A 24,966-nucleotide genomic window follows, 5' to 3' on the forward strand; every position below is an offset into this window, starting at 1 on the left:
TGAGCCCCCCTCCACACCCATGGCCCCTGAGATGCGAGTAATGATGGAGGAGATGAGACAGGGCTTCGCCACAATAGTGGACAAGGTGGACCGCCTGTCCTCAAGGATGGATGGGGTCGCACAGAAGCTGGAGGTCCATGAGGAACGCCTGACGGAAGCGGAGCGACGTATCTCTGCCTCGGAGGACACATCGGTATCCCACGATACGCCCCTCTCCAGAATGGACAACATTCTGCGAGTGATAGCGGCAAAGAATGAGGAGTTAGAGGTGAGGAGCAGGCGCAATAACATTCGCGTCGCGGGTGTTCCGGAGTCCACCAACACTGGCCGTATGGAGGAGTATGTAGAGAAAATCCTCATCACTGCAGTGGACAAGGAAGCCTTCTCCAGTCAATTTATTGTCGAAAGGGCGCACCGCTCTCTGGGACCAAAGCCCAAGCCAGGGGCGCAGCCGCGGCCTATTATCGCCCGGTTGCTCAACTACCGCGACCGCAACACGGCACTACGAGCAGCGCGGATGAATCAAAACCGGTCTTGTAAGGGCGTACACTTTTCATTATACCCGGACTTTACGCCGCTGGTGCAGGAGCAGCGGAGGAAGTTTTTAGATGTAAAGAAAAAGCTAAGGGACATGCAGGTGGATTACGCACTCCTGTACCCGGCACGACTCAGGGTGACCCATCAGGGCAAACAATATTTTTTCACAAATCCGCAGCAGGTGGAGGACTATATCAAGAAACTCCGCGCTACTAGAAGGGACAGACGGAACGAGGAGAATGGAGATGCGGACGGCGACCCAGTGGAGCATGCTGAAGACTGAGAGTGCCTCTTGGCTACTGGCTGGTTGACCTCCTGTTGTTGTACTGACATTCGGCTTGGATCCTATGGCCTGTCTCAGCCTTGGATGTCCTGACCTGGTTTGAGGAACTGGATTGTAGTCTCCTCGCTTTGTGTACTGGCTGTGGAAGGGCAGACAGGGTCGTACACTGTGATCCAAGGTTGGGATTGTTATTGGCATGAACAGGATGGTGGCAATATTGGAGGAGGTGTGAGCAGCAGCTGATATATGGACGGCTCACTTGATTTGACTGGCATCTTCTCCAACTGGGGAGGTTGCCGTGAGAGACGTTGGTATGATGGACAGGCCCTGACCTGCAGGGGTAATGTATACCAGGCACCACCCCCCCTTCTCTGACTGTTTCCGTATGACATATGCGGGGCGGGAGGAGAGCGTTGGGGTGTATTGGTGTGTACCTCTGATGCCCCCAGAAGGGGATTCCCCACACAGTCCTTCTATGGTTCTTGAGTACGGGGTTCGGGACGGGGGGAGGGGATTTGGTACTGGCAAGTTTGGGTTGCTTCAGTGGGAGGGGGGAGGACTGGGAGCATGGGAGTTTGGGTGCTGCACGTGGGGGGTGGGGGGGTGTATGGCTGTTGGGGTATGCGTTGTTGAGCCTAGAGGCAGTTTTGCGGGAGATGTTCATGGCATGAATGCAGATGTTGTAGCTAGTGTGATTGCAAGCGTTATTGGATGGGAGTTGCAAATGTTCCGAATAGTGGAGAGACTTGTACTTGGTACGATCCGAGTGAGGGCTGGCGACCTGGCCATGAGTTTTTTTCAGAAGTACAATGATGAGCATGGGTGATGACGCCTTGAATAACGTCTCAATATTGTCCTGGAATGTTCGAGGCCTTAATGACCCCAGAAAATGCAGAAATGTACTTGCATATTTAGATAGGCATCATGTAAAAATAGCGTTGCTTCAGGAAACCCACCTGAACCCGCGGAGTGACCCTAAATTTGCATGTAGATGGGCACTTGTGAGGGAGTTTTCCTCATATTCCACTTACTCGAGAGGTAGAGTCATCCTGATCAATAAAGCACTGCCGTTCCAAAAGTTGGGAGCGAGGGTGGACACTGAGGGGAGGTATGTGATCCTTTGGTGCAGACTGGGCACTGATGTGATCATAATTGTGAATTGTTATGCGCCCAATATTGACACACCCGGTTTCTTCCTAGCATTGTGGGGTCATGTATTGGAGATCGAAGCCACACACATAATCTGGGGGGGGGGGGGGGGGGGGGGGGGACTTCAACCTGTCACTGACTCCTGGGGCAGATAGGTCAGATGGGAGTGGACAGTACAACACGAAAGCTCGAGACACACTTCAAGGCATACTGACTGAGGCAGGGCTGATAGATAGCTGGAGGCACACGCACCCCGCGTCTAGAGAAGGCACTCATTTCACCACGCACGCTCATGGGCGAGGATTGACTACTGCTTTATCTCGCGAGGCCTGGCTGGGGGTGTCGTTCAGGTGAAACATCTACCTCGTACCTACTCAGACCACTGCCCTGTTTTGGCTGTATTGGAGATGCCTGGATATGCCAGAGTGCGTCCGCCATGGCGGCTTTTCCCCTCTGCCCTGCTTGACCCTATCTTTAAGCATGAACTTGGTGAGGAGATACAAGCATTCTTCCCTAGAAATAAGGGGTCAGTCGATAAGGTGGAAACGATTTGGGAAGCCTTTAAGGTGACTGTAAGGGGCGTCACGATTGCTAAGAGTTGCGGTATACTTAGGGACATAGTGCGCACGTTGACTAAACTTGAATTGGAGCTTAAAGCTCTAGAGGCGGAGATGGTCAGAAATCCTTTCCCTGACCTGGCGGAGGAATTTAGGACCAAGCTCTCGTCCTTTGAGGAGGAAGCTGCCAGGGAGGTGAAATTCCGAGGCAAGTACTGGACGGCTAGGCGATATTGCGAGGGGGACCGGCCGGGGAAGGTACTCGCGGCGCTCACGAGGCATCAGCGCTATGCCACCCACATATTGGAAATCACTAATGGCAAGGGCGGGACCTACCAGGACACTAAAAGGATACAGGACACCTTCCTGCAGCACTACAAACGGTTAAATTCCACGCAGCAGGAGGGCGACGTGGAGTTCGGGAACTTCCTAGACGACATAGCGCTGTGTTGGCTGAGTGACGGCGACAGGGCATTCCTGGGATGTCCTTTCGAACTAGATGAGATTAGGGAAGCTATCATGTCCCTCAGCAATGGCAAAGCTGCAGGGCTGGACGGCCTTCCGGCCGAATTCTACAAGTGTTACATCGACATCATGGCACCGGTGCTAAAGGAAGTCTTTGAAGAGTCGCTGGAGGTGGGGATACTGCCAGGCTCAATGAGGGAGGTAGCGATCACCTCACTTCTGAAAGCAGGGAAAAACCCGTTAGATACTGACGCCTATAGACCCCTTTCGCTGCTGAATTGCGACGCAAAAATACTTGCTAAAGTGCTGGCGACTAGGCTGTCCCTGCTCATGACTACCCTGGTGCTACCAGACCAATCTGGCTTTGTGCCAGGGCGAGCCACATCGCATAACCTTCGCACACTGTTCTCCCTTATACCCACCATAGCGCCTGAGCTGCCGGTCGCTGCTGTGTTTTTGGACGCCACCAAAGCGTTCGATTCAGTGGAGTGGGGCTATCTCATGGCTATCTTGAATAGAATGGGGTTCCCTCGGATATTCATCTCATGGGTGAAACTGCTCTACACTTCCCCAGTCGCCAGGGTAATCATAAATGGTGTGCTTTCTACACAGATGCCGATCACAAGAGGGACCAGGCAGGGCTGCCCCGTCGCCCCTGCTTTTTGCCTTGGCAATTGAGCCAATGGCGTGCAGGATCCGGCAACTACATAAGGCCAGCGCCTTTAACTGTAACCAAAGGCAGATAGGAATTTCCTTTTATGCGGATGATGTTACACTGTATGTGCGGCACCCACAGCAAAACCTCAACCCACTTCTAAGAGAATTTATAGTGTTTGGCGGCATATCCGGAGTGCACATTAATTGGAAAAAGTCGCAATTCTTTCCCCTCACGGCCTCGGTTGACCAATTCCCATTGGACTACCCCCTAGAGTGGTGCAGCTCGGAACTAAGATACCTAGGCATTGAGATATCGCTCAATAAAGAGGACACTATCCGGCTGAATTACGGAGTGGCTATTTCACAATTGACCGACAATGTGACCCGCTGGTTGGCCCTCCCGCTCTCGATGGCAGGCAGAGCCTCCCTGATTAAGATGGTCATCCTTCCGCGTTTCCTGTACCTATTCCAGAACATTCCCTACTACCCGGGGACCTATTTCTTTAAGAGACTACGAACTGAGCTACTTCGCCTCTTTTGGGGAGGTAAACAACCGCGCCTTAGTTGGGCTGTTCTGACACAGCCATACGACAGGGGCGGATTCAATGTACCGGATCTAGAAGTGTACTATCTCAGTGCCCAGGCGCAGTACGCCTATCACTGGGTTAGCCCCGCTCCCTTTATGCCGCAGGTTGCTGCCGAAGATTGGATAGTGTATCCGCTTCCGCTCAAAGGCATGCTCATGGGAGTGATTAGTGATGTCGAGACGCCTGCTACCACAGTTACTTGTACTATTGACTCCTGGAGGAAAGTGACTAAACTGCTTGGGGCTCCCATGCTTTATTCACCTGCAATGCCCCTTGCGTACCACCCGGGGCTATCACTTTTACTGGAAAATGGATTTCGGTCCACGTGTAAGCGCATCCGCCTTAGTACATGGGGTGACTTGTTCCAGGACGGGATATTCTGTACCAAAGATCAGAAATTTCGGGCTGGTCCCCCGACACCGATGGAGGTGTTTTACTATATTAGACTTCGTCAGGGTATGCGTGACATACTCCCCAGCTTCCCAGAGGAACCGGGGACAGTTTTACCTTTGCATGTGTTATTGGTGTCGGATGGGAGACACTTGGTGTCAAAACTGTATACTAACATCCGCGTGCAGCGTCCACCGGCTGTGTCCAAGGCGTGGGTTGACTGGAGTTCTGAACTAAATACTGAACTCACTGACGAGCAGTGGAAGTATTGCTGCTCGGTCACGGCTAACATTTCGTCCAGCTGTCGATTGAAAATCATTCACTACAAGTTTATACAGAGATATTATTACACGCCAGTCAGGAAGTTGCGATTTCACCTCTCAGAGGACGATAGGTGTGCACGATGCCGCACGGAGGGCGCGGGCTTCCTTCATTTGGCCTGGGAGTGTAGAGCGATACAGGAATATTGGACGCAGGTACATGCTGCGCTCCAAGTCATGATTGCAGGCCCTATTCCACTGGACCCGGTGGTGATGTTACTGGGGTATACCAAGGACATACCCAAGTCGGACCGTCGGTTTGTGGATCTTGCGCTGCTCCTCGCTAAAAGGAAGATCGCTTGCAGGTGGGGGAGAGGCAGGGCACCAAAGTTTAAGGAATGGCTGGACGACCTCACATACTGCCAAGACCAACATGGCATCTATGCAGAATTGCTGCCCGTCCGCTGTAGACCCAGAGATTTTTGGTCCCCTTTGCAGCTCTACTGGATGTCACAGGCGACTCACAGTGATACCTCTGGGGATGAGGGTCAGTTAGCTGGGCCCTGAACGAATGGATGTTGTGTGATACACTTACAATACTGCACATCGCCTAATGGGTGGGAACAGAGTCCCCCCTGCATGGACAGGGGCGGGATGCTCAATGCCGAAATGAGGATGAGGGCTTTGGGACACTTGCAGGTTTATGTGCTGCTATATACAGAACACACGTTTCGATATCCTACAACAGTAGGCCAGAAGGGGGTATACATACACATTGGATCCTGCGACTGGACACAGGTAGGGCTGACCTTTGCATGGTTGGGTACTGGGTTCCGCCTTCTGACAGTTAGCACTCAGGGTACCTACACACTGAACGCTCGCTAGGGTGCCGTAAGAGTCCACCTTATATGCCACACATACGACACTAATATACACAGTGACACTGACGGCCGACTGATAAGGATTGAGACAGCCGTGAGCCGTGGGTAATGTGACACCTCCCCTTCATGATTTCCACTACACCTGTCTGCGAGGATACTGTAATCTCCCTACTCCCCACGACCCTGAGTATGTAGGAGATGTGCCCTAACACAGATGCCTTCACACTACTGACTACTGGGAGATATGTTGCTGGCCAGCCTAAATGTGAGGAACCAGCTCACGTACATGTACGCTTCTCAAATGACTGTACCACAAGTATCATGCTTTATTGAATTGTTGATGCTGTACATGTCGTGTATCTCTGTTGACCGCAACTAATAAAGGTTTAAAAAAAAGTTCTTGTGTATATATAAACAGACCCACTGAAATTATGCAGCAAAAGTGCAAATTATGTGGCACAACCCGGAACAAGCGAAGGCCTTTCATGTTTATAGTAACATTTGATCTATTTGAGCTGGAAACCATTTTTTGGGGAAACAATCTACAGATTATGCAGCAGCTGATGAATTATTTTGCAAATCCACAATTATATGAAAAACGCCACAGCGTCATTATACACGGAAGCAGTCTTGCCAAGCGTCACGCATTTCAGTGCGGTGATCCGCATCACCGCACTGAAATGCATTGTCACGCATTTTGCCACCAGTGCCAGGCGCGCCACCAGCGGCTCCTGTGCCTGGGCTCTCTCGTGCTGCTTGCTGAACCGGAGTTCCTAAATAGTATCACCGGCATGACACCATGGGGGCCGGGATAATCCGGATGTGCCGGTGGTGTGCCGTCACGTCCGGACTCGAGGAAGTAGGCAGAAAGCGGCGGGGGAATCTAGCGCAGGCAGGAGACTCTGACTCACTCTCATGCCCCCATGGCCGTCCGCCGCGGCGCGGCAAGACTAGAAAAATCCTGTCGGACCCCTCCCTCACAGTAATAGTATATCCAACACCCCCTTGGGACATGGCTAAGATGCAGGCCACAACGAGTATGTAGCACAGAGCTCCTGCCTGCATCGCTACGCCAGCGCTTCGCACAACTCAGAGGTATAATCTGACACTAGCGCAGCAAAGGTACTTTTCCGGCGCGCCTTTGGGTGTGGGGTGACCATATTGAAGGCATCGGGTGCTATGATCCATGTGATTATCACATACCACAAGCTAAGCTCACATTTATGATCGGCAGAGTGTTTGTTTAGAGGCCGGGGGTGTCCGTGCCCATAATCGCCACTCGGTGCAGAGCCTTGATCACCGGACTTGCTCATCATTGTTTGAAGCACCGACCCGGCTGACCGGACGAACCGTGGCCGACCGACGAACAGAATGTGGTGTCTGTGCTGAAGTGGCTTTCATGCATGTTGCACGCGTGAGTCCCCAGACCGGCCGCTGCTCGCTCTGATTGACTGTCACACAGATATTTATACATTCTACTGTTATATTTTTAATTTAGAGCGCCGTGACATTCACAGCTCAGTCTGCTCACTGCGACTCTGCCCTCAACGGGACTGCGGGCACTATCGTTAATGGGGTTAAACTGACGCAGAGCTGGGAAACAAAAGAGACTTGTGTTTATTGCGTATTCCCCTTGCACATGATCCCTTTCTTATAAGGGCGACGCTCCTCTTTTCAGCGCTCTTCATGTTAGGAGGCAGAGCTGGTAACGAATATGCTGATGATATTTCCCCAGGTTCCCAGTGGCTCTGGAAGTAGAGGAGGGGGGGGGGGTGCAATACACGCAAACATTACGGGAAGAGGCCATTAAGAATGCAAAGTCCAAACCGCCTTTTCAGGTGTTTGTTCAAAGGCCTGCAGTAAATATGAAACAACGTTCTCACAATCTGCATTAAAAACTGACAGAAGCAGTGCTAAGCACGCTGTGGCCTGGAGTTTTCCTTGCTATGAGAATGCATTCAGCGTGCCTCGCATATGTGCTGCCAGTGGCTGAAAGTCACACTTGTAATGTTGGACCAGATCACACCTGTGCTGCGCGGCAATTGGTTCTTTAATGATGGTCCTTTCAACCCCCACGATTAGCTTTCTAGAGAACAAGCAAACCTAGAATTCGGGACAACATAAGTGCCCACGCGATCTGACATATAGAACTAGTCATGCTTTCAGTTAACACCACTTTGAATTGCATTCTGGGACTTTTACTCTCCCTCAAACTATGTTGATTTACCCGGGCGGCCCGCATATATTACATGGGCGACCCGAGTTTTCAAGTCCTAAAGGGTTGTTAGGTAAATCCCAGACCTGGCAGGGGGTATCACGTAGCATGGAATTACATGGCAGCTCATTTACTCGCATGCATTACGCGGTCTCTAGCTATACCCTTCCTTTTCAGTCCCAGTTAAATATATTAGACTCTTGATGCTCCAGCCCTTTAACTATGATGCAACGTTTTTGTCCCAACTACTGGTCTCCGGAATTACCGCTCAAAATATAAAAGCATGAAGTAGCATACATATAGTTAGGGGAGCAGAGAGCAGTTGGAGAAAAAAAATGCACTGGAGGGCTTACCTCATCGCCGATGGTTGAAGTGCGCGTGCCCTAAAAGCGTGAGGGTTGACGGCTGAGCGCGCTCGCGCCTTGTTCCCCCATCCGGCCTACGCCACAAGGTAGGGGAGTGGCTTGGAGTCAGATTTGCGGCTCCGAATCCCATGGGAGAGGCAGATACCCCTGGCTGCAGGTGCGCGAGACCAGGAAGAGACCGGAACCAGCGGCATACCAAGAGCCAGGTACGGGCTGGGAGCTGGGTAGACGGAACGCGAGCTGGAGAGCAACACTGGAATAAAGGAGAGCACCAGTGACTCTAAAGCCGGGGAGAGTGAAGGGCCCCCTCGGGGGAGAGCCAAGAGCTGGAGCGGCTACAGGTGCACAGGGTCAGGTCCGTATAGTTAGGGCCAAATACCGGGTCTAAGGTCAGGATATGAACGGAGCAGAGAGCACGCACACCGATCCAAGCCAAAGTGAGACAACCAGCAGGTTGTGGGACTGGAGATTTGCACGGCTCCGGGGGGTAGGGTGTGCGCTCCCACAATGTGAAATCGGCGCGCGTGCCCCGCTCTGTCTCCGTTGAGAGTTAACTCAACGACAATAGGTCTCGCTGCCGAGACCTAAAAAAAGGACACTTTAGGGCATTTCTAGAATATTGAAAAATAAAAAGCAGGGTTATTAAGGTTGTTGATGCATTCAAATTTCGTCAGCTTCTCTGTGCCATCACCAGTCAGAACGCCTCGCAAACAGAATTAAAACTGAATGCGAAGGCAGCTCTCCAAGACTACGGGAAAACACTCCTACACTTTCCGAAAACAAAGCAACAGAAACCGAAGCAACAGAAACCCCACAGGCTTCCGGCGCAGCCTTTTCCGCGCCAGCCTCCTCCCCGCCCTCTCTCATTTCAGTGACAGGAAACTTCAAGTTGAAGAAAACCCTGCACCAGCATGTGTGCGTGAGCTGCCGGGGCGGGCGGCGCTGCTTGCAGCCCCGACTCTGGGGTCCACAGGGCCTGGGTTAGAGGCGGAGAAGCACCAGCACCAGGAGTCAAACATTGGCCCTCGTGTGCCCTGAGCTCGCCCAATTGTCAGTGGGGCCATTTAAGTTGTCTTTGACTCCACCACGCTAAACGGCCGTCACCAGGGGCTGGCACTCTGTGGTAAATGACAGCTGGTTGTTGTGCGTGGGCAGAGGCAGGCTTAGGCCCCATATACTGGTTGACCCCTTGCCCCGTGACATACACAAGCCTTTTTGCGCTAAAGAACATATTTGTTGTGGCCTGCGAGTCCCCTTGGAACAGTAAAAGCAAAGGAAGGCCACAAATTCCTGTGCGGGGTGGGGGTGTTGGTATTAACGGAACGCCAAGCACATGTTTTTGGTGGGTAAGGGAGCTATACTTGCGCCCTTTCCCTTTACTGCGGTTTAGAACCACTACTTTCTCTGTAATGTGTAAACTCCATACACAATGCTAGTGCTGGCTATGGAGAAGTGTGGTGCACGCCACCCCAGCTCTGTGCAGGAGTGGAGTTAGCCTGGCTGTGGTGTAATAGGTTATCTGCTCTGGCAGTGACGTAGGGTGATGTCAGCCCGTACCTCCCCTGCCTGTATTTTATGGGGTGGTTTCAATCCAGGCTGTGTGCATCGTGGCGTCAGCCCCCGTGCAGGTCTTGTGTAGGGGCAGCTTCAGGCCAGCCTGTGGTTTACCATAGTGTCAGCCCTGGCAGCCTTGTAGGGTGGTAACAGCCCAGGCTCATCGCCTGGGTGCATTAATCAACTGCGGCCCCGGAGATTTTTTTTGAATAATTGCGGTTGACAGGGCCTGTGGTTGCCTCGTTTACGGAGCAGCAGATCAGAAGGCCTAATGGATGCGTCCACCGGCCCACTCCCACCCTCCCAGACACTCTCCGTCGTAAACAGCTCTCGCATAGGCCCCCTCACCGCCCACACCAAAGGAGTACGGGCTCGCACTCCAAGCCACCAAGGAACAGGACGAGGTTTGGGGGTGGGGGCTGAGGCAAAACACCTATTGCTAGGTTTATGCCACGATTTGTGGCTATTAAAAAAAATCTCCAGGAGTAAAGGGCCGCATGCTAGCACCCCCACGGTGGGTGGGGGCATGTTAAGGGTCGTATTGTTGAATAATGTCAGAGGGCGTGTGAAGTGCGCTCCCCCCTTAAGTGTGCGGTCTGAAGCAGGGTGATAAGAGAAGGGAAATAATCAGTATACCTTCTGGCATGATCTGGCGCTTGTGGCTGTGCGGTCTCGAGTTTTCAGCACCTTTTCATTTAAGCTCTGCCAGCCCGATTCTCTGTGCAGCAGGGTTACAACTCGGCGCTGCGTGACGGCTCCGATGGCACCTAAAATCATTGGAAAAGGATCCAAGACCCGAAGCGCCCCAGCGGGAGCGGGAAGCCCTGGGAAAAGAGATCTGGACACTGAGGCGACCCAGTCGGTCACAGTGGCAGCAGCTGGCCAGCCGGGAAAGAGGGGGGGTGGGGGGGCAACAGATCGGGCTGGCGAAAAAAGTGCTTCTGTACGCGCACAACAAACAGTACCCTCAATGTTTAAAGTGCATAAGCAAAAAATAAAAACCACTGAAGATCCGCTCTCTGGGGAGAAACTCTCAGCAAGACAGGTGACGCCCCTTGCTCCACCAGCAGAGACACTGGAGATATCAGAGGAAACGCTGACACAAGGTATTTCAATCTCTGATAGGACAGAATTTAGCAATGCAACTGCAACTAACTTTGAGGGGGTCACGGGCAAGGTTAAGAACTCATGGAATTTAACTTTACTAGCTCCGAAATGAACCATGACGGTCTAGCCATGAACAATGAATCAGGAATTGCTGTGATTAGAACTAAAACACCCTTATGGGTTATGTAGTCCTCTCAAACAGGGGAGTGTGCTATATGGATTAAGTTCAGATTTAACAAAGCCTTCCTCTGATCCTCTGATCCCAAGTTGAAGAAGGCTGTGCTATGGGTCCTGTGAAGGAAGGGGACTCAGGCGACAAATTATTTTCTATGTCCGACCCATCCATTTCACAGGAGAGAGATACAAGCAGTATCCACTTGGATGAGGGGGAGCTGGGGGTGAACTCTCCCCATAGTTCTGCAATCGTCCGGAAAAGAGAACATGATGACCCTGATTTTATATAAAGCCTCAGACTCAGCCGGTTCATTGGTTTGGGACCTCTTTTTCCTCTCAATTGGGTGGAAATGGCATAAGCAATGGAAAGGGAGCTTTAGGAAGTTCAAGCTCAGAACAAGCCATCTCCAGTGAAAACTCTCTCCACTATTTACCAGAGTATCCTTGCCCATAGAGAGGAGACTCGTGCGGAAAGCTCAAGTACCCAAGGTGCATACCGGAAATTACAAAGTTCAATAGCAGAGTTGCCAAGACCTGCTCGAACTTCGCTGCCAGAATTGGAGAGGCCGAAACCAGAATTTCTTTCTTGAAGGATGAACTAACAACGCAAAAGGCCATTACTGATTCTCTGGAAACCCAGAAAGCGGATACACTATGGAAATTGACTGATTTGGAGAATTGCTCAAGGAGAAATAACCTCCAGGTACTGGGTATTCCAGAAGGCACGGTAACTAGTCAATTTGACACAGAACTCTTTACGGAGGCATTTCTCAAATTGAAGCAATTGGACTGGAAAATCGAGATTCAAAGAGCCCACTGGTTCCCGTTTAATCAACAACAAAAAAACTGGTCTAACTGCTGATAAGCCTTGTACTATTCTTATCTGTCTTAACAATTTTTTGTCTAGAGAGGCGCTGTACGATCTAGCAAGACCAGACAGGGAAAGGGTGTGATTTTTTTGTGAGACCAGACTACTGCCCAGCAACAGTTGAGAAAAGATGGCAGCTTCGCCAATTAATCCCACGATTCTAGGAAAAAGGGGTTCAGGTGTTTCTTCTGAACCCTGCTAAGCTGAAAGTAGTGGTTAAGGGGAGGCGAAAAGTTTGTGTCCGTAGTTGTAGCAAAGGGATTTTTACATACATTGTAGGATAGGCAGGGGGTCTATTTTTCTTTTTTCTAATCTAGTGAAATCTACACGTATTGTGGTTTAGGCCCATAATGATTCATGGAAATATTTTTTCACATCAGATTTATTGTAACGGAGGAGATTCTTTCTGACTTCTCTCTGTATGGGGTGGCGAGAATTCAGGAGAGAGGGGGGAGAAGTCAGCACTCCATCACAGAGGACTGAAGGTCCTTACGCGTCATGAGAGGGGTGGAAGGGAGGGGATTTGGTGGAGGGGGGGATAGAGGACCGGGGTTAAGGGTAAGGGTAATGGGGCAGTGGGGAGGTGGAAGGGTGTGAGTACTTTGTTTTTTGTTTTTCTCTGGTGCCATGTTGCTGCTATATGGAAATGTGAAGCATGCTCTAATATTGTGTTTATTAATCTGTGTCATGGTGCAAAGGGTGATTTGTTCTTTATAAACTACAAGGATGACGGGTAATTTGCGGATCTGCTCTCTCAATGTATGTGGTCTCAATGATGGGAAAAAGCGGGGCTTGTTAGCAAAACAGATTCGGTACATTCAGATTGATTTGCTATATATTCAGGAGACTCATATACCGTGGGGTAAGCAGGCTTGGCTGAGGGATCTTGGGATGGAAGTGTTGGTGTGTACTCGGCAGGGGACTACAATCGGGGGGGTGGCTATTCTAGCTCAGCAAGGGGTGAGTGTGGGGATTTGTTCTTATTGGAATGTTGTAGTTGCTAAGTGATATGGAATGTTATTCTTTCAAGTAGTCCGTGAAGAAATTGCTTCAGTGGAAGCAGCTGGAGGTCCTGTTATTTCCTATGCTACAATAAAGATCTTCAACCAATACTTCAGTGTTGGAATAATCTTTACATTGGCGACGAGGATGGGACGTGAACCAGGAGTGAAAGAAGTTCCAGGATGGTTAAAAGACAGCGAATGTGTGTGGGTGGACCGTGCTGCAGTTGAGTGATGTTAAAGAAAAACAGAGAGTAACAGTAGATCATTACAATTTGAGGAAGAGTATTAAGGTTCCTGATTTCGTTGTAGGTGATTGGGTGGTTGTGAAGAGAGGAGGAGTGGTTACTAAAGGTGAAAGCAAGTTTTCTAAACCTTTACAAGTCAAAAAAATATTCTTATTTTAGCTGATGGGTCAGCTTGGAGTTGTGGGAATGTGTCTAGGTGTCATGCTCTTCAACATTAGATATTTGTGCATATTATTCAAACTAAGTGTGATGGTATAGATCTATATGTATGTTATATATTATATGTTTTAATTTCATTTTGTTTTATGTAAGGGGGGAGATATGTGGGGATTTGTTCTTATTGGAATGTTGTGGTTGCTAAGTGATATGGAATGTTATTCATCAGAATCAGAATCAAAAGTGCTTTATGTTATGTTATTCATTAAAGTAGTCAGTGAAGAAATTGCTTCATTGGAAGCAGCTGGAGGTCCTGTTATTTCCTATGCTACAATAAAGATCTTCAACCAATACTTCTGCGTTGGAATAATCTTTACAGCGAATTTACATAAACTAGCTAATGCAGATAATTTAGGCCAGTGGGCCATTGTTGAAATCATTGTAGAAAATATTCTTATGACACTTTGTTCAATTTATGGATCTAATTTAGATGACCCGGATACCTTAAACTTTTTAAGTGTTGAACTTACTTTATGGCCACACCCCTTGATATGTTGCAGTGATTTTAATATTCATTTAGACAGCAAATTCAATATATAGGAAAGCTAGAGTTTTTAATGCACTTCAAGGAATGATGGAGATTGGATTATTAGATTACTGGCATAAACTTAGATCACCTGATCCTGGGTTCACCTTTTATACAGCTTTGGGGGCAAAAACGTGCACGTCTGGTGATTCAGTTTCGGGAGCGGACGGCGCCATGTGGTGGCGCCATATGGTCGCAATCATCACGCCTTCCGCAAGGGAATCATGCAGGCCCCCTCCCGCCGCGGACTTGTGCTGGTTAGCTATTGATAACACTCAAAAATGTGCATATATCTTACCTGACCACATCATCGAAAGGCGCAGACAATTCTGGAAACTGAACAACTAGCCCACGTATACTACCTGTTCAACTTCGAATAAGTAGCTAATTTTATTTTATTCATGCAATAAATGGATTTAACGTGTCTCATCTTTAAAATCAGAACTGCTCCGAGGGTACAATTGTTGATGGTCTGTACTTGTTGCCTTCCTCACTCACAAAAAGTACAACAAAAGGAGAAGGAGCTTAACCCAAGGGGCTACCGCGCCGTATAATACACCCTCCTCGTGACTGCCTATCTGAACGCCAAACTAGCACCCCAGCCCGATACAAGTGCACACAATGTAAGGTGGGCTTGAACCCCAGTAACAACGTGGATCTTTCGTATTATTTTTATTTTCAGGAAAATAAAGGCAACCCTTTAACCCCATGGACTCAATTTGTACAGAGGAACACCTTATTTCACCTGCTACAAATGTATATTTCCCCTATCACCGTATCGATGGCAAACCCAGAAGCTATTCTAAACCTAAGGTGTGGTAATTCCCAATATGTAGAAACACCACTTTTGTGATTTTACAAGATATATAACTTCCTAAAAGCATAGGTTATATTTTCGTGCGTTCAATTTGCCTGACAATGTAGTCTATCTTCCTAGAAAAATAAACAAATAAAACCACAAGCCCAGCAAAAATAATAACTTCTAAATCTGAAACAAAGCTGTCAAAAACAGCAGCGTCAGTGGAAATATTTCCCTCATTTTTAGATCATATATTTTTAGTTTTATTCGTCTCTTGGTTCTAGAGAGGTGGAGTTAAAACATAGTGGATAATACTGTTAACATAGTTGTATATAATGTGTACGTCTCTTTAGTTCAGATTATGTTTGTTTTCCATGTGCTGAGGTAACAGGCCTGCATCAGATTCATTTATATTAACTCTGCTAGGGTTTGGTTGTTTTTAATTATTGTGATACGCATAAAATATTTTTAAATAGGGTTGCGGGCAAGGTGCGAGCACATGCACCTGTCCATCCCATTTTATTCTAGTGAATATCTTCACAACATAACTTAGTACTTTCAAAGAGAGACTCCCCATAGATACCACAATGATTAAGAAATATTATGCTATCATGTGCAATGCCTACCATAATATCTGTATGTGTGCTGTCCTTGCTTTTGCTTTTATTGCAGTTAATTCATAATAACCTCCAGTGGAAAAGTGAAAGTTAAAAAACCTGGGAGACAATATAAAAACACGAACAATAAAACAAACACAGTACAGCAGCCTTCAGTCAGAATTAACAATCTGAGTGCGATTTAATCTTCATTCACCAAAAAAAGCTAACCGACAGAATAGGTAGGTGTTTTGCATATGTATAGATGGGACTTGCCTTATTTAATTTTTTTTTCTTGCAAGCAAGAGTCTCGACGGTTCTTTATACCTAATATACCACAGCAAAAAGTGAGTCGACCCTTCTAGAGATAATAATTAGATTTATAGATAGTTGTCCGTGTGCCTCGTAGACCGTCTCCCAATAGTCCACTGTTTTCAGTTTCTTTAATGTAGGAGATATACCATCTCAAATATTCTGACATTACCAACAAATAAAGTACAACCTTTCCCGAAGACTGCATTGAATAAAAAAATACAGCCTTTTCATTTTTAGGCATTGTTGAAAATAGATTGTGATATTTTCAGCTTTAAAGGACAACAACACAGCAATGCGGCCTGCAAAATAGAAAAACGTGTTCTCCTGAAAATGTAGTGATTTTCCATTCCTAGGTTTTATTTCTCTTAAGTGCTGTCATCAATTTAAAGCTAAACTCCATTTGGAATGGCAACACAACACATCTTTTCCGTCACAACCACGTTTTAATCTGCTTTAAATAGGTCTCATCCTTAAAGTTTTCTAGAACAATTAAATTCAGCACCATTAAAATGCACTCCTTAGTGCAAATTGGGTGGAGTCTGTTGGCCTAGTCAATAGGTCTCGCCTTGGGACCTGCTACATATCTAAATACTTATAAGGTCCCAAAGGCGAGACCTATTGGCTATGCCAATGCTTTTTTTGGTAGGCACGGGGAGATTAAGTGATCTGCCCCAAAACAATGGATATGGACGCGACCCCAAGGATCGAACCTTGGTTTCCAGCACCAAAATCGACAGCTCTAGCTTACACCACAGCCTCTCCACTGACGACGTTTGCGTCTCAAATATATAGAGTACTAGGGAGGAAAACATGGCTGCGATTTTGAGTATGAACCATAAGAGTAGTAGCAGTGTGTATACATTAAACTTTCAATGTAGTTTTCCTAATCAAAGCAAACATATATTATTAACTATGTGTCCCGCACACGCCAATTGTGCCGATTTCGTCCTGGGACGCCCAGATTTTGAGATATCCCCAATTAAATCGTTAATGAATTTAACTAAGTAGGAAAATGTTACGGGTCTGTAAATCCCACTCTCGGGAGCCGGTAACGTTGGCAAAGTAAGGATCAAGTACCTGTGAAGAGATTCCAGTCGCTGTTATCTACACTGAAACAGTTGAAAGCTCCCTCCGAGTCCGAGTGGGGGGAGGAGCATGACGAGGCGTAGGAAGGCGAAAGACATGGATCATTCAAGACGAACGAGACCCCAAGCTCTCCCCCGGTATAACTCATCCGCTCCAAATCCCGACTCTGCAAGTCGCTCCCCTTCAACGAACCTTCAACGACCATACCTGCTCAGACCAAAGAGGAAGTACGCACATTAAATGACACAAGATGTCAATGTCACTATGCGGAAACTGTATTTTCAGGGCTTATGTAAACTTCCCGTTTCCGGAAATCCGCCTATCGGCAACCAGTGAGGTCACACTGCTAGGAAGCCATTGGACGCTTCCGTTGCTGACCCCTCCCTATATTGCATTTTCAAACGGAACTATTTAGATCGAGTTTAGGCAGCTGTTGTAGGTCTAGTTGTTCTCAATCAGCTCGCTAGCCATTGGCCGCATAGCTCGCGCAGCTGCTAGCTGTCAGTGTGTATAAAAGTGACGTCAGAGCGGCATCCCGACACTGACAGCTTCACCCTTCTTTCCTGTCGGTCACCTGTTCCTCCCCGCAAGTTCCTGTAGTAAATAAATTCTTAATTGTATTAACAAACGTTCATTGGTGATTATTTCCACTGTCACTACAATTGGCGACGAGGCGTGAGACGAATGAAGCTGGAACTTGCGGAGGAGAAGTTGCGGAGGACGTTCTTTAATTTGAGGCAAGTCTTTGATGCTCTTCAGTTCACGAGAGTTATCGGGATTATAATTCAGTCTTTATTATTTTCGAGATAATTACAAGTCCAGTGAGGACCGGAGACAGCCGAGCGGAAAGTACGGGATCCGAAGAGAAGCAACCGGGGCGGAGCACATCAGAGCAGCTGACCGGAGCAAGTTTTCAGGCAAGTTCGGATGTTTGTGTGAAACGGTGGAAGCGGACTGAATGTAACACAGTTTTCCTGCATTTCAGCGGAAAATATAAGAATTAAGTGTACACCTGTGAGGAAACTGTCGACAGGACCAACTGTCATCTGTCAACCGTCTTCGGCTAGCTGACGTCAGCGCGTCACTCGCAGCTGTTCTGATCGGGGCTGGCTGATAGCGATGAAGCAACGTGTGCACGTCATCACGCACAATTGAGAGCGTGCCGCCATTTTGTGCAATTTGTTTACTTCACGTAAACGCTCGGCATTTCCTCATCACGGAGCATTACTCCGAAGGGAAACAGTGAAGTAGAGATTGTCAGGTATTTATACAAGCGCGTGTTGCAGCAAGAGTGAAATAATTCTAAAAAAGGTGTCAGTTGATTTTCCAAAATAGCGTGGTTCATTAAAAAAGAGACCCTCGAAGAGGAAAAGGTTCAAATGGCTAGTGAAAGCAATTTTTGCGCTCCAGCACATTTTCTTGAAACACCAGGCAAGCCTGTCATGTCATGGAAAAATTGGTACAGGGCATTTGACAATTATTTAGTGGCTATAAATGGTAAAAAATTCGATCCAGAACGCAAAAAAGCCATTCTCTATGGGTTATTAGGTGTTGCTGGTCAAGAAATGTTTTATAGTTTGCCCGAATATGAACCTCCACCAGGACAATTTATTCCTCTCGATGAATTCCAAGAAGCCATCAAGAGACTGGAAAGACAATTCGATGAGGAGGAAAATATAATGGTTGGCAGACATAGATTTGCTTCGAGAAAGCAAAATGAGTCTGAGAATGTAGAGGAATATGTAGGCAGTTTAAGAGTTTTAGCTGCTAAATGTGGTTTTGGTGACAGAGTAGATGAATATTTACGCGATCAGTTCGTATTCCATTGTCATGAGATAAAAATTCAGGAAAGGTTATTAGCGTGCAAAAATCCCTCTTTGTCAGAAGTCATTGACATTGCCAAGGGAATTGAACGTTCATTGGAGGGCAGAAGAGAATTGGCCAGGTCAAATGTTTCAACCAATGCCAGTGTTTCATATGTTAATGATAGAAGAAGAAAAGAGTATGTTGGTAAAAGTCATGTCAAGTCGAATTCTGTGGTTAATCCTGCTAATTTTGTATGTTATAGATGTGGTTCACACAACCACAAAGCAGATTCCGTGAGCTGTCCAGCTACAGGAAAAAGATGTACGAGATGCCAAAAGGTAGGGCACTTCGCCAGTGTGTGTGGCAATTTTGGCAATAAAAGAGTAGAAAGAGCAAAAGTAAATGTAATAGAAGAATTTGAAGAAGACATGTGCTCGAACATTGTATTGGCGTTAGGTGACAATGACTATGATATAAAAGGTCCTATAGGTACAGCACATGTAGGTGAGGTGGAACTCAGTATCATGGCAGATTCTGGGTCACCTATTACAATCGTATCAGATAAGAAATATCTGAAGTATTGGCCCAATATAGACTTGTTGGCACCAGATGTCAATCCCAAGGCATTTGGTGAGCATGACATAAACATGTTCGGGTACTTTGTGGATGTATTGAACATTAAGGGCAGATGCATTGAAACAAAAATTTATGTAGCGGAAAGGGGCAGAGATATAGTGGGATGGAGAGATCTCGCTAGGTTAAAAATAATCCTCAAACCAGGAGCAGAGGATCCCATTGTGTTAGACGAAGGCTTTGTATCTCTCATTACTGTACCTGCAGGGTCCGAGAAATTAGATTGCTCAGAGTCAGAAAGAGATTTATCCGCTGTACTAAGTAAGTATAAAAAGTTATTTGAAGAACGCATTGGCTGTGTGAAAGGATTCATGCACAGTATAGTACTCAAAAAAGATGCTTCCCCTGTAAAACACAAGGTAAGACCGTTGCCCTTATCAGTTAAGGAAGAGTTGCGGTCGCTGTTAGATAAACTTGTAAAAGAAAAAGTGATTGAACCTGCTGATTCTGCTGAGTGGGTTTCAGGGATAGTTTTAATTAAGAAGAAAAATGGAGAGTACCGTCTGTGTGCCGATTTGAGATCATTAAATAAAAACATATTGGTTGATTGTTTTCCGTTACCCAGAATTCAAGAGATTTTGGCCAGCACATCTGGATCCAAGTATTTTTCTTTGATAGATCTCAGATCGGCATACCACCAAGTAAGGCTGGATGAAAAGTCAAAAATGTTAACCACTTTCATCACTCCTCTGGGAGCGTTTAGATATGTTCGTCTGCCTTTCGGGCTGGCATCTTCTGCAAGTGTTTTTCAGAAATTGATGGAGAACATGTTTGGCGGAATGGAAGGGGTGCAGAAGTTCCAGGACGACATTCTAGTGCACGCAGATTCAGAAAGCAAGCACAGTGAGATTTTGAATACGGTATTACACAGATTACAGGAAAGAGGTATGACGGTTTCGAAGGATAAATGTAAATTTTTGAAAACTGAGATTGAGTATTTAGGTCACGTACTCAGTGCTGAAGGTATTAAACCCAAACTTAATCTAGTACAGGCAATAACAGATGCTCCCAACCCCGATAACAAGGATGCTCTCAGGTCATTCTTGGGCCTTAGTGAGTACTACTCCAGATTCATTGAAGGTTATGCAAGGATGATAGAACCATTAAGAGCATTGTTGCGCAAAGGACAGAATTTTAAGTGGGAAAATCAACATGATTTGGCTTTCAAGGAGGTTAAAGAAGCGATTGTCAATGCTCCCACATTAAAACCTTTTGATTCACAGGGACGCAATGTCATAACAGTTGACGCTAGTTCTGTAGGAATTGGCGCAGTATTTACCCAGAAAATAGGTAAGCATAGCCATACAGTGGCTTTCATTTCGCGAAGACTAAACGATACGGAAAAAAATTACAGTACCATAGAGAGGGAAGCTCTAGCCTGTGTTTGGGCAGTGGAGAAACTAAAAATGTACATATGGGGCAAAGAATTTGAGTTAATAACCGACCACAAACCCCTAATATTTTTATGTGACGGATATGGTAGGGGTAACGGGAGAGCTTCATCCAGATTGGTGAGATTATTGGCAAGGCTTCAAGAGTATAACTTCAATATTAGTCATATTTCAGGTAAAAATAACATTAGAGCGGATTTTCTTTCCAGGTTGCCTACAGAATGTCAGGATAAACAAATTGTTGAAGAAACTGAATGTGTAGTGTCTAATGTAGATGTAATACAACAGAGCAATATGACCATTTCTAATGAAGAATGGGTAGAAGCTATGGGTAAGGATGTAACTTTGTCCAAGGTTAAGAAATTTATGTCCACTGCATGGCCCCCCATTCGTAATTTGTCTTCCGACCTCAGAACATTTGTGCAAGTGGCGGATGAATTGAGCATGGTGAAAGGGTGTATCAGAAGAGGGGATTTGCTCGTTCCCCCCACCAGTGTCAGAAACAGAATAATAGACATTGCACACAAGACTCATTTGGGAGCTACCATGACCAAGAGACGCATCAAAGAACATTACTGGTGGCCCGGCATGGACATTGATGTGAATCTATTTGTAGAGAAATGCGAGGCCTGCACTAAGGCTGACAAACATTGGAAATTGAGAACTCATGAGATGCAACTTGTGTCCATCCCCAATTCAGCATGGTTTAAGATTGCCATCGACATGGCGGGACCTTTCCAACTTCTGGGACAGGACGAGAGATTCATAATTGCAGCCAGCGATTACTATTCTAAGTGGATATACCACAAATTTGTCAGCAACATAGACTCTGACACAGTAATTGAATTTCTACGCACATGCTTTGACATGGAGGGCAGCCCACGTATTATTGTTTCAGACAATGGTAAACAACTTACGTCGACCAAAATTACAGATTTTTTCAAAGCACATGGAATCACCCAAGAGAAAACTCCTTTGTATTCGCCTAAATCTAATGGACAAATTGAACGTGTCAACAGGTTCATCAAGGAGGGTATCCAACTTGCACTATCGTCTAACTTACCAGTCAAAGAGTTTATTAGAGAAAGGGTGTTTACTTACAACACAACACAAAACTCGGTCACAGGTTTCTCTCCGTTCTTTCTGTTGAGAGGAAGGAGATGTGACCATGATGTAACTCCCAAGTTTCCGCCAGCAGGGAAAGAATTGCCTCCCTCTATTGTCATTGACGATGATATGTTGCATGTTAAGAAAAGAATAACGGATTGTCAAATGAAAAGTAAGTTATATCATGACAAGGTGCATAGGGCTGTATGCAAAGAATTCTGTATAGGAGATTGGGCTTTAGCCACCAAGCCAGGTCATCAGGTCAAGGGAGAGTCCAAATATTTTGCCCCTGAAGAAGTAGAGGAAGTTTCAGAGAGTGCTGTTCGCCTTAAATATTCCGGGTGGCGCAATAGAAGTGATGTTGTCAGAATTAACAAGCAGCAAGCAGATGTTTGGCTTAATGATCAGGTTGTAGGAAGAGGCTACAATGAAGAATACTCATGGTTAAACACGTTGAACGGCAACCAGGAATGTATACATGATACTAATGCAGTCAGATCTAGTTGGGAAAATGAGGGTCACAATGTGTGTGAAAGTAGTATGGATAAAAATTATTGTGATACCAGTGATGTTGTTAATGAACCAGTGTATGACGAAGAAGGCGTCGACCAAGATAATGCACATGACAATGAGTACAGTAATGTTCCTCGCTCAGACGATGCAGGTACTTCTAGTGAAGACTGTATACATGGAGGGTGGCAAGGGACATGTACCAAATCAGGCAGGATCGCAAAGTTACCCACAATGTACAAAGACTTTGTTATGAGTTAATGCTCCTTTTAGAAAGGGAGATGTTGTAGGTCTAGTTGTTCTCAATCAGCTCGCTAGCCATTGGCCGCATAGCTCGCGCAGCTGCTAGCTGTCAGTGTGTATAAAAGTGACGTCAGAGCGGCATCCCGACACTGACAGCTTCACCCTTCTTTCCTGTCGGTCACCTGTTCCTCCCCGCAAGTTCCTGTAGTAAATAAATTCTTAATTGTATTAACAAACGTTCATTGGTGATTATTTCCACTGTCACTACAGCAGCGCCCATCCTGTTTGGAAGACCTGCTGTTATCAGTATACCTAGTATATTTTTTATAATTAATATTTATTTATTGCGATTTTATATAGCGCGAACATTACCCGAAGGTGTCAGAGCGCTTTACATAAGAACCAGTTGCGATATATAAAGACTCAGGATTATGTGCGTTGCATAAAAGATACAAACAGAAAAAAATTGCAAATGTACAAGTTATAGTCACACAAGGAGGAGCATTCAAGGAAGGGATATGAATGGATATACTCGAAGAGTCACCTAGGAATGGTAGATAGTACAAAGGTCTACTGCATATACTAGTGATTAGAGTTATCTCTATATACATAGGGAAGGGATAAGAATGGATATACTCTAGTCACATAGGAATGGTAGAGAGTACAAAGGTCTACTGCATATACTAGTGATTAGAGTTATCTCTATATACAAAGATATACGAATAGTAGATTTTCTCAGGTCAAGACCGAAAAAACCAGGAGAGCAGAGTTCCATTAAGTGGGGTCGGAGGGGGGGACGCAGTCACAACACCAAGGGAGGATGGGAGGGATACAAGGGTATGGAGAAAAAGGCAAATCAGAACAAGCATTGGAAATGCAATAGGGCTCGCATTAGGAAAGTTTGAGCTATTGGTCTTATAAATGTTTTTTTTATTTATGTGGTTTTTTTTAAATAGCTAAATAAATAGCTTTGTCATTTACAATGCCAATAGTTATAACTTTCGCAAATGTGACACCTATAGCATTTGTAATGCAACATGTTTTGTATTTACGTGACTTAGATGTATTGATATTACAAATAACAATGGCTTTTAATTTTTTAAAATAATTAATACTTAAATAATTTATTTAATTTGTAATGGCAATAGCTTAAACTTTTGTAAATAACTTTTGTGAAGATTATGTTCAGTGTTTTTTATTGTGACGAAAATCCAAGAACAGAAGTGAAATATTAACATCTTTTTGTGATTTGTAATAAAGTGTGAAAGCTTGAAAACAGCTTGAAACATTGAAAGAACATATTTGAACCAGTGATGCTGTGGTTGCGCTGAGTGATGCTGTGGTTGCGCTGAGTGATGCTGTGGTTCCGCTGAGTGATACTGTGGTTGCGCTGAGTGATGCTGTGCATCGGTGGAGCTTAGTGGGTGCATTGGTGGAGCTGTTTGATGGGTGCATTGGTGGAGCTTAGTTGGAGCATCAGTGGAGCTGTGTGGTGGGTGCATCGTTGGAGCTGTGTGGTGGGTGCCTCGGCGGAGCTGTATGTTGGGTGCTTCGGTGGAGCTGTGTGGTGGGTGCATCTGTGGAGCTGTGTGGTGGGTGCATCTGTGGAGCTGTGTGGTGGGTGCCTCAGAGGAGCTGTGTGCTGGGTGCATCGGTGGAGCTTTGTGGTGGGTGCCTTGGTGGAGCTGTATGGTGGGTGCCTCAGTGGAGCTGTGTGGTGGGTGCATCGGTGGAGCTGTGTGGTGGGTGCATAGGTGGAGCTGTGTCGGTGGAGCTGTGTGGTGGGTGCATCAGTGGAGCTGTATGGTGGGTGCCTCAGTGGAGCTGTGTGGTGGGTGCATCGGTGGAGCTGTGTGGTGGGTGCATAGGTGGAGCTGTGTCGGTGGAGCTGTGTGGTGGGTGCATCCGTGGAGCTGTGCGGTGGGTGCCTCGGTGGAGCTGTGTGGTGGGTGCATCGGTGGAGCTGTGTAGGTGGAGCTGTGTGGTGGGTGCATCGGTGGAGCCGTGTGGTGGGTGCATTGGTGGAGCTGTGTGGTGGGTGCCTCGGTGGAACTGTGCGGTGGGTGCATCGGTGGAGCTGTGTGGTGGGTGCATCAGTGGAGCTGTGTAGGTGGAGCTGTGTGGTGGGTGCATCGGTGGAGCTGTGTGGTGGGTGCATTGGTGGAGCTGTGTGGTGGGTGCATTGGTGGAGCTGTGTGGTTGGTGCCTCAGTGGAGCTCTGTGGTGGGTGCATCGGTGAAGCTGTGTGGTGGGTGCATCGGTGGAGCTTAGTGGGTGCATTGGTGGAGCTGTGTCGGTGGAGCTGTGTGGTGGCTGCATCGGTGGAGCTGTGTGGTGGGTGCATAAGTGGAGCTGTGTGGTGGGTGCATCCGTGGAGCTGTGTGGTGGGTGCCTCGGTGGAGCTGTGTGGTGGGTGCATCGGTGGAGCTGTGTAGGTGGA

General features: G+C 46.8%; 1 protein-coding gene across 1 annotated transcript in view; it reads right to left on the reverse strand.

The window, feature by feature from the left end:
• Positions 1-17,112, reverse strand: part of NFKBIZ (NFKB inhibitor zeta) — a 520,270-nt gene extending 503,158 nt beyond the window's left edge. The window contains exon 1 of the mRNA XM_086934523.1: positions 16,828-17,112. Within this exon, the coding sequence (XP_086790649.1) occupies positions 16,828-17,041 (214 nt within the window). The 5' untranslated portion in view covers positions 17,042-17,112. The remainder of the gene's footprint in view (positions 1-16,827) is intronic.
• Between the last annotated feature and the right edge of the window lie 7,854 nt (positions 17,113-24,966).

The sequence above is a fragment of the Lissotriton vulgaris genome, chromosome 8 (assembly GCF_964263255.1).
Source record: "Lissotriton vulgaris chromosome 8, aLisVul1.2, whole genome shotgun sequence".
Taxonomy (NCBI): domain Eukaryota; kingdom Metazoa; phylum Chordata; class Amphibia; order Caudata; family Salamandridae; genus Lissotriton; species Lissotriton vulgaris.